The 14,022-nt window shown below is 41.2% G+C and overlaps 1 protein-coding gene across 1 annotated transcript in view; it reads left to right on the top strand.

The window, feature by feature from the left end:
- Positions 1 to 511: 511 nt before the first annotated feature.
- Positions 512 to 14,022, top strand: part of GRID2 (glutamate ionotropic receptor delta type subunit 2) — a 2,335,100-nt gene continuing 2,321,589 nt past the window's right edge. Inside the window, exon 1 of the mRNA XM_033958336.1 lies at positions 512 to 727. Coding sequence (XP_033814227.1) covers positions 640 to 727 — 88 coding nt within the window. The 5' untranslated portion in view covers positions 512 to 639. The remainder of the gene's footprint in view (positions 728 to 14,022) is intronic.

The raw sequence follows: 14,022 nt of genomic DNA, 5'->3' as shown, positions 1-14,022 counted from the left end.
CGCTCTTGCGTGTCGCGGCGCAGCAGCGGCGCAGCCGGCTCTCCTTTTCCCCTGTAATGCGCGCGCGGAGGGGGAGGAAGGGGGGGGTGAAGGGTCGCTTTTCCTTCCGTTTGATTGAAATCATGCGGGGTCGCGCGTTTCTCGTCTAGAAGCGGCGTCGCGGGCGCAAAACGAAGGAGGATTGCTGGGATTTTTTTTTTTTTTTCTTTCCTCTCTCTCTCTCTCTTTTTGCAATTTCGCCGGTTCGCACGAGGCATCGATGGGGGAATTCTGTGGCTGGAACTGAGTTAGCCGTGCGCGAATTCTACTGCAGAGCATCGAGGTCTTGCTGGATTTTCCCCTCAACAACTAAAGGCAACTAGTTTTCTGCAGGAAAGACGACCCCCCCCCCCCCCCTAAAGTGAAGCGTTCTTTCCAGAAGGAAACCGAAGCCCCTCTGATTTTTCTGCTTCCTGGTTTTTTTTTGTTAATGTTCTCGTCCTTGATCTTTCTCCTCTCTCTATCTGCTAGCTCATCAGGGGTACTCGGGATTAAAAACTCTGCTTACTGTTTCTGAAACTCTATTGGCTTTCTTGGCTATTTTGTTTTAAGGACTGTTTTTTTATTTAAAAAAAAAATAATAATAAAATAAGACAGGAGATGGAAGTTTTGCCAGTGGTATCTGTTCTGTCCATCTGCTGGATTGCTACCTGGGACACTGGAATCGCAGATTCAATCATTCACATCGGTAAGGTGGTTTAACATTTCCAGTTTCCTCCGATCAGTTAGAGTTATCCCCTGCCTTTCTTTCTCTTCGCCAGTTTGAGCTCTGATTTTGCCTTATGATGATGATGATTTTCCCTTTACCTTTTCTGGTGCAGGTATGTGACAACTTCTATGTGGTGTACACGTCTTTACATATACAGTAATTCGAATCAATGTGTGTTTGTTTTTAATGTCCTGAAGTTTACAGGCGATGATCTCACTTTCTTGTCATGTTGGTTATGCCGACATCATTTTGCAGACAGCATAATTGAGAAAAATAAATCAAACAGGTGGTTTTTGAATAAAGACTTTTGGGGTGAAATATAGGTACTATGGCAAATGAATCTAACCTCTTCCTCCATTACTTGATTCTCCTCCTCCCCCCCCCCTTCGGTTATTCCTTGAATTATTATTTGATGGGAAGATCCTTCTTCAGAAGGCTGAAAAATTCATTTTAATGAAAGATTAAAAGCAGGTATAAGGAAGTGAGTATGTCTGGGGTGGGGAGGGTGTAAAAGGGATGACAACCAGGAGGTCCCAACAGGGATCTTTAACCACGGAGCCCGTGCTTTTCAGAACAGGTTTATCTCTTTCTAGAAAACCCATCCACTGGCAGAAGATACAGATGAGAGAAGCAAATTATCGGTTGAATGAAGATTCAGGTGGATAGAGCAGCTCCGGAAAAAACTCTGCGTCCGTCCACTCCTGCCCCAGCCTTAGCACAGGGAGCCAGGAGAGGCTGTTCATCTCCTACAAGAAAATGGGGAGGGGTCCAAACAAACAACCTGCCGCTGGAGCTCTTCAGCTGCCTGTGGGCCCCACCTATTGGCAACAGCCTCGGAATATATATTTTCTCAATATAATTCTTCATGTGCACTCCACTATCTGTGGAGGTATTCACTGAAGATGTGCGTGTCTGCGCACGCGCATTTATATAAATATACAGAGCATATCTGAACGCACACAAGTACGAGTAGTGTTATGCTTTTGGCTGGGAAGAGAGGGGACTGGCAGGGGGGGGGGGGCGGTCGCGGGTGCGTGTTGTAGAGAGTGAAAGTCTGCCTGCTAGGATAGGAGGGAAGCTCCGTGGAGGTCCTTGGCTGATTTGCTTTTGCACTGCAGGCAGACATGGTAGAGAAAAGAGGCTGCTAAAGCTTGAGAGAGAGAGAGTGTCAAATAGAATTAGAAGACTCCTTCCTTCTAATATCTGCTTTTCCCTCGCTAAACTGAGGTCAGAACGTCTTTTGGGAACCTCACTATAGAAGGGGGGCTTCGCCCGCTTTCCTCTGAATGAAATGCGGCTGCTTTAGCAAGTGCACGTCCGTAGAAAGGCAAAGATCAAATCCCAGTTCCGAAATGCCTGTCTGGTGGGGGCAGAGCTCACGTTTCAACAGCACCAACCCTGGGTTATCCTTTTATTTAAAAAAGGATCAACCGGCAGCCCTGGGCTGAAATGTCACTGTCGTACGAAAGTGTACTGGGAGCCGGATATAACGGTTCCTCTGCACTGGATCCGGAAATAACATTCTTATTACAGTTCAGAAGCATGCCCAAATGGTTAATGTCTCTTGCACTTTGAGTTGTTGTGTGTTTGGATCACGTACCTGCCCACATGGTTTAGCTAAAGAGGTTAATGTCCAAATGCATAAATCCCCTCACCTCCATCTGTTATTCACTACCCCTTTTTATCAGGTGAACAAGTTTTAATGGAAGTGCTTAGCTGAGGTCAAAAGGTGAAAGTCAGTTTTCCCACTGTCCCTCCCCCAACCCCTACCTTTTATTCCTGTTTCTGCTTATTACCGTGGACATGCTAGCAGTATTTACTGTTTTCACCCTCCATGTAGATATTATTGGATCTGTGGCTCTGCACACAAATTCTGCCTTAGAAGGAGGGACGTACCAGAATGCCTCTTTCTCATGCAATTAATTTGACTTGAAAAACAATTAGTGAATTTGACAAGGGGATTAGTGTTTTTTATTGGTTACTTTATGTTGCCATGAAACTGGCACATTGCTAATTGTTGCACAGACCACTAAATCTCTTATAATTAATACAGTGAAAATAAATGACCTCAAATACGAGTTCATGTTACATCAGCTATCATGTTTAAAAAAAAAAAACTGGGGCTGTATAATTAATAGAAAAGAAATACTACGGATTGTTTGCAGATCTGTCTAATTGTGCTTTGATAGTGTATGCGCACGGCTGACGAATCGTGGAAAACATTGGTTCACGACACTGTAAAGCTGCAATGTTGACTGGAATATCAGATGGCAGAAAGAAAAGTATATTCGCATTGTGCATTCCAAGATAGATAAAGCACGAGGAAACAATAGTGTTAGTGCCTATTTGTTTCTGAGTAGGTTTTGTGAAGGGTAGAGACGGAAGATTGCGTTTGGGTGGAGATGGTCTGCTAAGTCCTGAAAAGATGTAAGAAGAAGGGGCTGCCGATATATGATCGCTACACAAACAAAAAAAAACAAAACAAAACCATGAGCAAGAACCCCGCACACAATATCTGCCAAAGGAATAGGTAGAATGGGACCAAATGGTCCAAGCTGAAAATGAGAATAAATAGCAGCTTTGGCATGTAGATGTTAAACGGGAGTCTTACTCAAAGTTCTCAAAATGGGAACCTCTAACAATTCCATTCAGGATGATGCCCTGTGATTTAAGGTAGCTGTGGCAAGTGCTTCACCGGCCTGAATATTGAGTGCTCGGTGCATTTACAGTAAAACTATTAGGGCTTTAATTGTCTGAATGCATTGTGAGACTGCTCATTAAATCTTTGCAACAGGAAAGGGTAAGTAGAATTAGCATGCAGTGACTGATGAGCACAAAAGTGTTTTTGCCTTTAATCGAAACTCAGGTTTACTTTTCTGCTTCAGCAATGTAGCTGTCTCATTATTTAAGGTGTACCTTACGATAAAACAGTCTGCCGGATCAGTGCCTTTCAGTACGGCAAGAGTTTTTCTGAGGGTCAACTATTAAACTTGTAGTGTTATTGTTGGTCTGTTATAAAACACGAATTGATATTTCACGTAGTTATTACATGAAGAACCCATTCCGAAAGTGTTATAAAGAATTATTTTCATTGCTATTTGCTTTGCCTCTGTTCAAAAGAGGTCTGTGAGAAATAAAAACTGTGGCGCTGTGTATTATTCCGTTTCTCTGAACCCATGCATTGATTGAGTAATTTCATCAGACTCGCATTACTTCATTGCTTAGAAGTTCCTAATGATCTGTATGCTGGTGGAAGAACCCGAAGGCCGTGAGAGGAATGGCAATGGCACTGTGTTTTATGAGGCTATTCAAAAAGTCGTGGTGATTTATATAGCTCAAAAGCTCTAAAGTCTTTGAGATTAGCCACGCTGCCTGCTATTTTCCTCATACACCAATCCTCCCACACTCTTTACTCCCTAAACACATCAGGAGTCTAGAACACTGCTTTAATTAAGCAGGGATTCGGTGGCGTTTCCAGTCAATGACACAGTTTATGTTTGCTTCATTTCTAATATGGATAAGGTCCACTATCTATAGAGTTTCCTCTAAATTATATTCATCCTTTTGAGCGTGTTGACGCCCAATGATGTTAGTCTGTATCTGCACACATTGCTTTATTTGAATCTTAATATGAATCACGTGTCAGTTATGAAACCAAGTACTTTATGCTAACTGCCATTGCTGTTTTTGCAATGGATGGTCGTACTGTTGTTTTATCTAATGGTATATTCAGGTGTGTGGTACCAAAATGGATATATTAATGTTTTATGAGATACGCTAGCATGGATCCATGCTCATACAACATTTTAGGCTGTTGAAATGAATTGCATTGTACATTTTGGATTTTTTTTTTTTCCTGGATTTCCCTTTGCTTGACCAGATTTGATTCTCTAGATTCCATCCCCCTCTCACATTGTATTTTAAGTGCATTTTTAATGTGTTGTGTGAGACAATGTCAGAAAATCATATTTTTGTCCACACCTGTAACTTTGCCACAGAGTACAGTACTCTACTATCATCAAGCAGACTGTATTCTCATTGCTATTATGCAATCTGGTCTCACTCGGAGAACATCTGATGGTAAAACCACAGAGTCAATAACTAGCATGAACAAATCTATTTCCTTGTCAAATTTCAGGAATTTAATATTGGTAATTGTACTGGAACTTATAACATATGTACCATACTTCCTATTTCCTCTCAACTATCTTTTGATGTTATTCTCTTTCGATCTCTTGCTTTGCCTGATACGCTAGAATAGATAAATGGCATTCCAAGTTATTTGACGTTCTAATAGCTATTACTTTACAAATGATTTTATCACACTGGAAATCTGCCCAACTATTAAATACCTGTTTTTGGTGGGCTTCGGTCCTGATGATTCATAATGATGAACGCTATGCTAATTCACTCACTAATAAGAGCTTTAACACTACACTTCCCCCTCCGTATTCACGGTTTCCGTATCTATGGACTCACTTATTCGTGATTTTAAACCTAAAATTACTTTTTCTTTTTTTGGGCCATTTTAAGCCCTGTAAGCCCCATCTTAAACCTTACCTGGTGGTCTAGCGGGTTTTTGGGGCAGGAGCGATTTTCCCACGCTCTTGCCCCATGCAGATCGCTCACAGGAAATGGCTCGAGAGACTATGGGAGCTCAAGGCAGCCATTTCCTGTGAGCGATCTGCATGGGGCAGGAGCGTGGGAAGATCACTCCTGCCTGAAAACCCGCTAGACCACCAGGTAAGGCTTGGGGGGGGGGGGGCTTTCAGGGTTTAAAATAGCCGGGGGAAGAGGGGTTAGGGGCAGAACTGGTCCAAAGATTATTCGCGTTTTTTTAATATTTGTAGGCCGGCTCTGCCCCTAACCACCGCGAATACAGAGGGGGAAGTGTAATAAAATATGGCCCCCAATAACAAATGTGTCTTCTCAGGCCTGAATTTTGGATACATTTCAACTGGTTTATACATTGGTACAATATTTAACTCTAATGTTTTTCATATTGTGAGATTAGTTATACCTTAATATCTTGGTCTCCATAGGAATTGTTTTTATATGGCTTCATATTTATATTAGTTTACTTTACATGGTTGCTCATTTAACCTTTATGCATCTGTGTTTAATATGTATGTATTATCTGTACTGTAAAATTTCCTTTTTGTTATATTTATTTAATTAATGTTATATTTCATATCTTAAAATTCAAAAAAAAAATGAAAATGGAACTTATAACAGGTACGCAGGATCTGGAATCTCTAAACAGTTAATCGAATATGTACATTCAACATATTTACATGAATCAAGGCTCAGCCTAGCTACAACAGAATAGGTGGGAGGGGTGAAGGGGAGATACTATAATGTTTGAAAAGGGGTGTCTGATTGAAAAATAAGGGGTGGATAAAGTTTCCCTTCTAAAAGTTCTTCTAGAATAATGATTTGAGAAGGTTCTAAAGTGGAGGTTCTCAACCCAGCCCACTCAGCCAGTCTTTTCACAGTGAATTTGCATGGCACAGATTTACACACAATGGAAGCAGTACATGCAAATTTATCTCATGCATATTGATTGCGGGTATCCTGAAAATATGACTGACTGGTTTTATAGCCCAAGTACTGGGCTGACCCGTATTCTAAAGGAACAGGTTAATATGTTGAGTACAGCCCCCCTTCCCCCCTTTTAGGAATAAACAAAGATGTTGCTAGGTGTTTAAAATATCCAGGGCTCATGCCTAAGGACATCCCTACCCTTCTACACGGACATAAAAAAAACTCTCTCATAGGCTTCTTATGTTCTCCTTTAAAAATAAAATGTAGAAAAATAGAAATACATAATTTTAGGCCCCCTTTTATGAAGCCACATTAGGCTTTTTTATCACCAGGAATTCTATGAGCATGGGAGCTTTTACCACCGCGGCCAGTGATTAAAAAAAAAAAAACTAACATGGTTTCATTAAGGGGGGGGGGGAGGTAAGCATTTAAAAGTGGAAGCAGTGAAAAAAAACTTTATAGGAAGACCAGGGGAAAAGTTGTAGACATCAAAATTCAGCAGAGCTTATCTGGGTAGGAATGGATCCAACCTAGAAAAGTTGAATGGGTCCATAACCAGAATTTAAGCAGAATTATCTGGATAATACCACTGAATATCCAGCCAACTGGATATCCTTCCACTTTGGCACTCTCTGGGCAGTGTGGGGATTCCAGGAAAGTCAAGCAAAGCTGGGAATAACATGATTAGTGATGATATTCAGGTTGCTAACCATGTAACTTCCTGGATAAAAGCAGCTGGTTAGTATTTAGATATTGTCACAGAATATAGGAGTATAAAAAGGACACAGTCAGTGGCGTAGTGAAGGGGGGGGTCCACCCCTGGTGTGGTCTTCCTAAGGATACAGAACCCCTCCGCCTCTCTGCCCTCCCGCTCCTCTGATAACATAACATAACATCATAATTATAAACCGCTTAACCGTAAGTTCAACGCGGTTAACAAAAGATTAATAATAAAATAACACAAGAAACATATAAATTAATTCACCAGGTACTTTGAAAAAAGGTAAGTTTTCAATTGAGTTCTAAAATGTTTGTAAGGACAAGCACTACTCAACAAAGGTCGAAATTCCTTATCGTAGGAAGCAGCTTGGAATGCTAATGCAAAACTCTTGCCTTCCCTGTACCTTTTTTACTTCCCCAGTGCGAGGTTGCTGCCCATGTCGGCATCGTTGCTTTCTCTGATGTCACTTCCAGGACCCACACCTAGGAAGTGATGTCAGAGGGCGAGCCAACACCAACATGGGAATTCTGCCTACACCAGAGAAGTTAAAAAGGTACAGGGAAAGGAAAGAGGGTGCGTGCGTTGCAGGGGGGGGGGCAGGGAAGAGCACCACTGGCCCGGGTGCCACTCATCATTAATATGCCACTAGCCACAGTTGCCAAAATAAAAAAAAACGCTGAACATTACAGGCTCAGTATAAGCCTCCCTAGTAATCTCTCAAAAGAAGCCATTTTCTGACAGCTGTAAGTGCATTTTACTTATCACAGAATATAAGGAACTGATACAAGCAACAGAGGTACAAAATGAGTTCTGCAGATAAGGGAATAAACTGTGATACAGATAGACAGATCTGCTAGTGAAAACCACCAGTATTCTACTTGTAAGTTTTCTGCGAGAGGCCGCTGAAAAGTTCTCAGCCCTACCAAGAAGAGAATGATGTGGATTCAAGTAACTTACATGTTATTCCACCCTTCTCTTGACACTTTTCATTTCAATGAGGCAAATGCATCTTGTAAATAGGCACAGGTATAGAGAATCCAAGTCATTGTGACATCACCAATGAGGTTGGCTTTTAGACATTGGTGGAATGAGGCATTATGACATCACAATGTTGGGGGCGGGAACTGAAATATCTCAGCCCAACCAAGAAGAGAATGATGTGGAGCCATGAAACTTACACGTTATTTCACACTTTTCTTGACACTTCTCAAGGAATGAACTTGGACAGTCTGCTCTATGCTTTCATCACGACTGTGTTGTCTACTAGGGCCAGAAGAGGAAAACTGGAAGAATTACCAGTGCCACACACATTTTATGTACAGAAAAAGACATATAAATTATACTCGTACCTTTGTATATGCATCTAAAAAGTAAATGCATTGATTTCATTTACCTACTTTTACATTATTTGCTTATCGGAATTCGTAGGGGGGTTTAAGGTAGAGTTGCAATGCTTATGTTTATGCTATAAAATATGTTGGTTTAGAGTAGGATCCCACTTGCTTCAAAACTGCTGCACTCTTCTTTATAGGTTGCTGACCTACACGTGTGACTGTAGTTTGTGGGAGAAGCTTTAAAAATAAAGTTTCCAATATTACAGCAAGTAGGAAAATTGAGAGCAGTGAGATACTGCCTTTAAATTAGAAACAAGTGAGTTTTAAACATAGTTGCTGGTCTATTTCAGTTTCTATATCAATTTCTGTACTGGTGATTAAATTTGCAGATGACGGTAAACTATTCAGAGTTTTTAAAACACATGCAGGTTGTGAAAATTGTTAAAACGCAGGAAGACCTTAGACAAATGGAAGACTGGGCATCCAAGTGGCAGATGAAATTTAATGTGGACAAATAAAAAGTGATGCACATTGGGAAGAATTACCCAAATCACAGTTACCAGATGCTATGGTCTACCTTGGAGGTTAGCGCCCAAGAAAAAGATCTGGGTATCATTGTAGACAATACAATGAAACCTTTCACCCAATGTGCGGCCGCAACCAATAAAAGCAAACAAAATGCTAGGAATTATTGAAAAAAGGGATGGTTAACAAGACTAAGAATGTTATAATGCCTCTGTATCGCTCCATGGTGCGAACTCGCCTGGAGTAATACATTAAATTCTGGTCTTCTTTTCTCAAATAAGATATAGCAGCACAGAAAAGGTTCAAAGAAGAGCAACCAAGATGATAAAGGGGATGGAACTGCTCTCGCATGAGGAATGACTGAAAGGGTTAGGGTTCTTCAGCTTGGCAAAGAGACAGCTGAGGGGAGATATGATTGAAGTATGAAAAATCCTGAGTGGAATAGAATGGGTACAAGTGGATCAATTTTTCACTCCGTCAAAAATTACAGAGACTAGGGGACACTCAATGAAGTTACAGGGAAATACTTTTGAAACCAATAGGAGGAACTATTTTTTACTCAGAGAATAATTAAGCTCTGGAACACATTGACAGAGGTTGTGGTAAGAGTGGACAGCGTAGCTGGTTTTAAGAAAGTTCTGGACAGTTTCCTGGAGACAGACATGGGGGAAGCCATGGTTTGCCCTGGTTCAATAGCATGGAATGTTGCTACTCTTTGGGGTTTTTTCTCCAGGGACTGGTGGCCTGGATTGGCCACCGTGAGAATGGGCTACTGGGCTTGATGGCCCATTGGTCTGACCCAGTAAGGCTATCATATGTTCTTATGTTAACTGTAGTCCTTTACTTGGGTGATTTAATGTAGTAGTTACAATCTAGACCTGAGAAATTATACAATCTCAGATAAGAATTAAATCTGTTTGAGATTGGAATTCTGTTTAAAAAGGTTACTCAGAGGTTAATAACCCAGATAAATAAATAAAACCTTACATAGATGGTCAGAAACTTTAGTGCTGCCCTACTGTATGTTCTTAAGTCTCAGATGGGGATAAATCATTGTCTTTCCTTCTTCTCTGTGATTTGTGTGAAAGAGGGTGAATGCAAATGTCTGGATTCCTATGCAGCCAAAGTAAACAGCACTACAGCCTTCAAAAACTCTCCTGTGGGAAAGCTAGGGAATCAGTGTGAAAGTGCAGTAAGGAAATTATTTTTATTATAAGAGTCTAGAATTACACAGTTGTAGGTATCTTGACTGATAGGCTGTACATGGAGCATGCTCACATGGGGAGTTAAGTTTCCCTCCAGATCTTTTAAGAATAGATGTAGGGTGAAGAACAAGTGAAGATCAAGTCAAGCAAGGAGAAGAAAAGAAACATTCAAGCAAGCAGAAAGACCTCAAAATTCAAGTTTTTTTGGGACTGGTAGTTAAAAAGGACTTCTCATACAAATTTGGGATACATTTGGTATAGTCTTACACTTTACCTAGTGTTTCCTTTTAAAGACACGTTGCAACTCTGGAGGTATATCCAAAGGCACTGGAGGTATACTCAAAAGGCACTATATTGTGGAGTACAAAAAAGTGAAGAACTTTGGTGAATACGCAATAGATAAACCCAGCCCTGACACAGACATCAAAGCAAGCATGCATTGGGTTTGGCTTTTGAGCCAAATAGAGATATTTAAGATAAGTGTACATTTTCAAGTTATATAACAATTATAAAGTAAAGCGGAAGATAGAACATAATTATAATATATAATTGAAGCCGATGAGGAAGCTTGCAGCAAAAAAGAACTATATTGGATACAATTTTTCCCGTAAGTGAACCACTTCTGAGGGCTTCAAAAGCAATAGATATACTGTATAAGTAAGAAGCTTATTGTTTTAAATGCTGAGAATCAGTTGAAGAAGCTGATGTGTACACTGTAAAGCAAAATAGTGTGCCTGGCAGTATTTAATATACCAAAACCAAAGAAAATTGACCCTAAAATATCCACAGAGAAGAAGATCCAGAAGAAACAAAAAACACTGTGGAGTAACGATGTTCCTTAAATGAACTCTATTAAGAATGTCAAAGTTCCAAAAGGACAATGAAATCATCCACATAAAATAAAATCATCCACATAAAAACAGGGTAATCCACATAAAAAACCAAAAGGACCTAGTCCGCTAGGGGCACAGGACCCAATATGGTCCGCGTTTCGACAAAAGGTCTTCCTCAGGGGTCCCTGAAAGTCATATGGTGATAGATACGTGGAAAACCTGATATGTGGAGAGCCGTAAGTGAGACGCTGCTTGAAGCCAACGCAAACAGTATATCCATCTTTGGCATTAACTTCTTGTAACATTCAACTTTCTTTCATTTTTCTGCTTCTCAAATCTATTTTTCCTATGTCTTCCCTACCCCTCCTTTCCCATCTATCCTTCCTCGCTCTACCTTTTCCTTCCCTTCCATGTGAACCATCTCCTCACTCTTTCTTCTCCCCTATTCCCATCTATCCATAAACAGCATTTCTTCCATCTCTCTTCTCATCTCCTTCATCCCTGTGCATCATCTCTTCCCTTTTTTTTTTTCTGTGGTCTGACATCTCTGTCTTCCCCTTTGTCCCTCCTATGGTTTTATCATTCTCTCTTCTCTACCCACAGTATGGAATCTCTTCCCTCCTTCCCTTCTCTTCCCCTCCCCTAGACTGGAATCTCTCTCTCTTCTCCTTCCCTTCCCTGGTCTGACATATTTCTCCTTCCCTTCCCATGGTCTGATATTTATCTCCTCTCCTTCCTGGAGAGTAGTCATTCTGGTGGTCTTGTGGCAGTTATGCATACACTTGCCAGTATATAATCGTGCATGCCATCCTTGTGCTTAACTTTAGATGATCTTTTGAGAATTATCCTCTTATGTATCTGTAAAATAGCCTCACAAAATCTGTAACTATCATGGCTAAATTATAGCTATGTACATTTATACTTGTCATTAATGAGGGGATTCTATCCATGGTGCTGAACATTAGACATTATTTCCATGCTGAATTTTCAGCATAGAAAAACACTGTAACAGATGCAAGGTGCTGAAATGAGGCAGAAAAGGCAGATCTATATGAAAACACAACTTATGTACCCATTCACCAAGTAAATCAATTGATTAAGAAATAATGCTTTAGTCTACATGAGCTGAAAAGTGTTTGCCCTTTATTTTACCAACATCATTTTCCAGTATTGGTCCAGTCAGTTATTTTAGCTCAGCTGGATTATTGCAATTCCATCTATGTTGGTTTAAGTAAGGGTAACCAGAAAAGGATGCAGCTGATGCAAAATACGCTGCACATTGGATTTTGGGGAAGTCAAAATTTGACTATGCGACTCCATTGCTGAGAAGTTTACACATTGGCTTCCGTTTTGTTTTAGAGTACAGTTTAAATGTGCTTGTATTGGTTTTTTTTAGTTCAATAAGTTTTATTGTTTTAACTAGAAATGTACAAAACAGAGTACAAATTATTCATGAACTCTCTGATTTTTTGTTACCTTTGACTTTGACCTCACCTAGACCTTTGGGCTGTAGAACCATTCATATATATACCGTATTTTTCGCTCCATAAGATGACTTTTTTCCACCCAAAAGTGGGTGGAAATGTCTGTGCATCTTATGCATTGAAGGTACTTTTTTAAAAAAACACCCCACCCCCACCTTGATGTACCATTTTAAATGCCCGTGCCCCAAATAGCTCTCCTAGCGTCGGTGAGCGTCCGAAGCTTCCTCTCTCTCACCTGTGGTGCCAGATCACGATGGGTGGGGCCTTAGCTCCAAGCTGTTTCCTGACCCAGCAAGAAAGGTCGTCTTCCATGCTGTGACCGCCGCTGACCTAATTACGGCATCCTGCACAGCAAACTGAGTAGGCTGTCATTGGCATCCGAAGCAAGTTGCCTCTGCCGCGGTCCCGCCCCTGATGTCAGAGGAGGGGTGGGACCGCGGCAGAGGCAACGTGTTTCAGAGGCCAATGGCAGTCATAGCATGGCAAACAACTTCCAGCGTCCTATCACCTCCCCTCAGCCGCGTCCCGCCCCTTATGATGCCACTTCCTGTTTCCGGCAGAGTAATTGTGGCCGAGGGGAAAGACGTTGCGTCGGAGGTGGTGGGACACAGGAGAAGGGGAAAAGTACAGGCTCGATCACGGGCGACCTGAGAGAGGTTTGAAGGTGGATTCCAAGGATGGCAGGAAACAATAAAGCAGAAAATACTGCTTCAAACTTACCAAAAAGTGAAAAAAAACAGAAAAACTGGCAGATTAGGTCATGCAAAATCCACAAGTCCTAGCAGCCCTTCAGGAACGGCTTGAAAATGTCTCACACACTCCTTCAAGTTACATAAAAACTTTACCAAAATGTAAGGACCTGCCCATTGAGAGGGCCCGGTGGGACACTGGATCTAGACATGGGGGGGGGGGGGGAGAGAGAGAGACAGAAAAGGACCTTGAGGAGAGGAAGGAAAACAGACTTGAAAACAGGGCAGATGCTGGACTAGAGGGGGAGGGAGGGGAGGACTCAAAATGTTAGCAGATGGAAGATAGAGAGATGGAGAAACCTGAAACAAAGGGGAGGCAGAAGAGAGGAGGGCAGATGTTGGACTTAGGGGTGTATAGAGGGAAGAGAGAGAAAGAGACTGCAGACAGGTGGAAAAATTCTGGACCAGGGAGGGAGGAAGGAAGGAGAGATAGAGAGGCAGAGAAAGACCTGGAAGAAAAGAGAACAAATGCTGGACATGGGGGGGCTGGGTGCAGAGCCTGGTATATGTTAGTACACAATTTGGTTCAGAATGTTTTTTTCTTGTTTTCCTACTGTAAATCTAGGGTGTGTCTTATGGTCGGGTGCATCTTATGGAGCGAAAAATATGGTATAAACTTCCATTTCCTTCTGCTAAAGGTACTCAGTTAGTAGAATTGCTTATTCAGTTGGGTTGTTTGTTTTTTTGTTGTTTTTTTTTTTGGGGGGGGTTTAGTGTGTTTAGAATAATCTTTCCTTTCAGATAAGATCATGCATCGCTCTAGATTTTTTGACAAATTCTAAAAACTCTTGTTTCATTGTAAACTAAGTCGAGCCCTACATTTTTAGGGATGATCCGGTATATAAATGTAAGATTATATTAGATTTATGTGAGGAAAGT

Source organism: Geotrypetes seraphini, chromosome 1, assembly GCF_902459505.1.
Source record: "Geotrypetes seraphini chromosome 1, aGeoSer1.1, whole genome shotgun sequence".
Lineage (NCBI taxonomy): Eukaryota > Metazoa > Chordata > Amphibia > Gymnophiona > Dermophiidae > Geotrypetes > Geotrypetes seraphini.
This window is presented reverse-complemented; position numbering and strand designations above follow the sequence as displayed.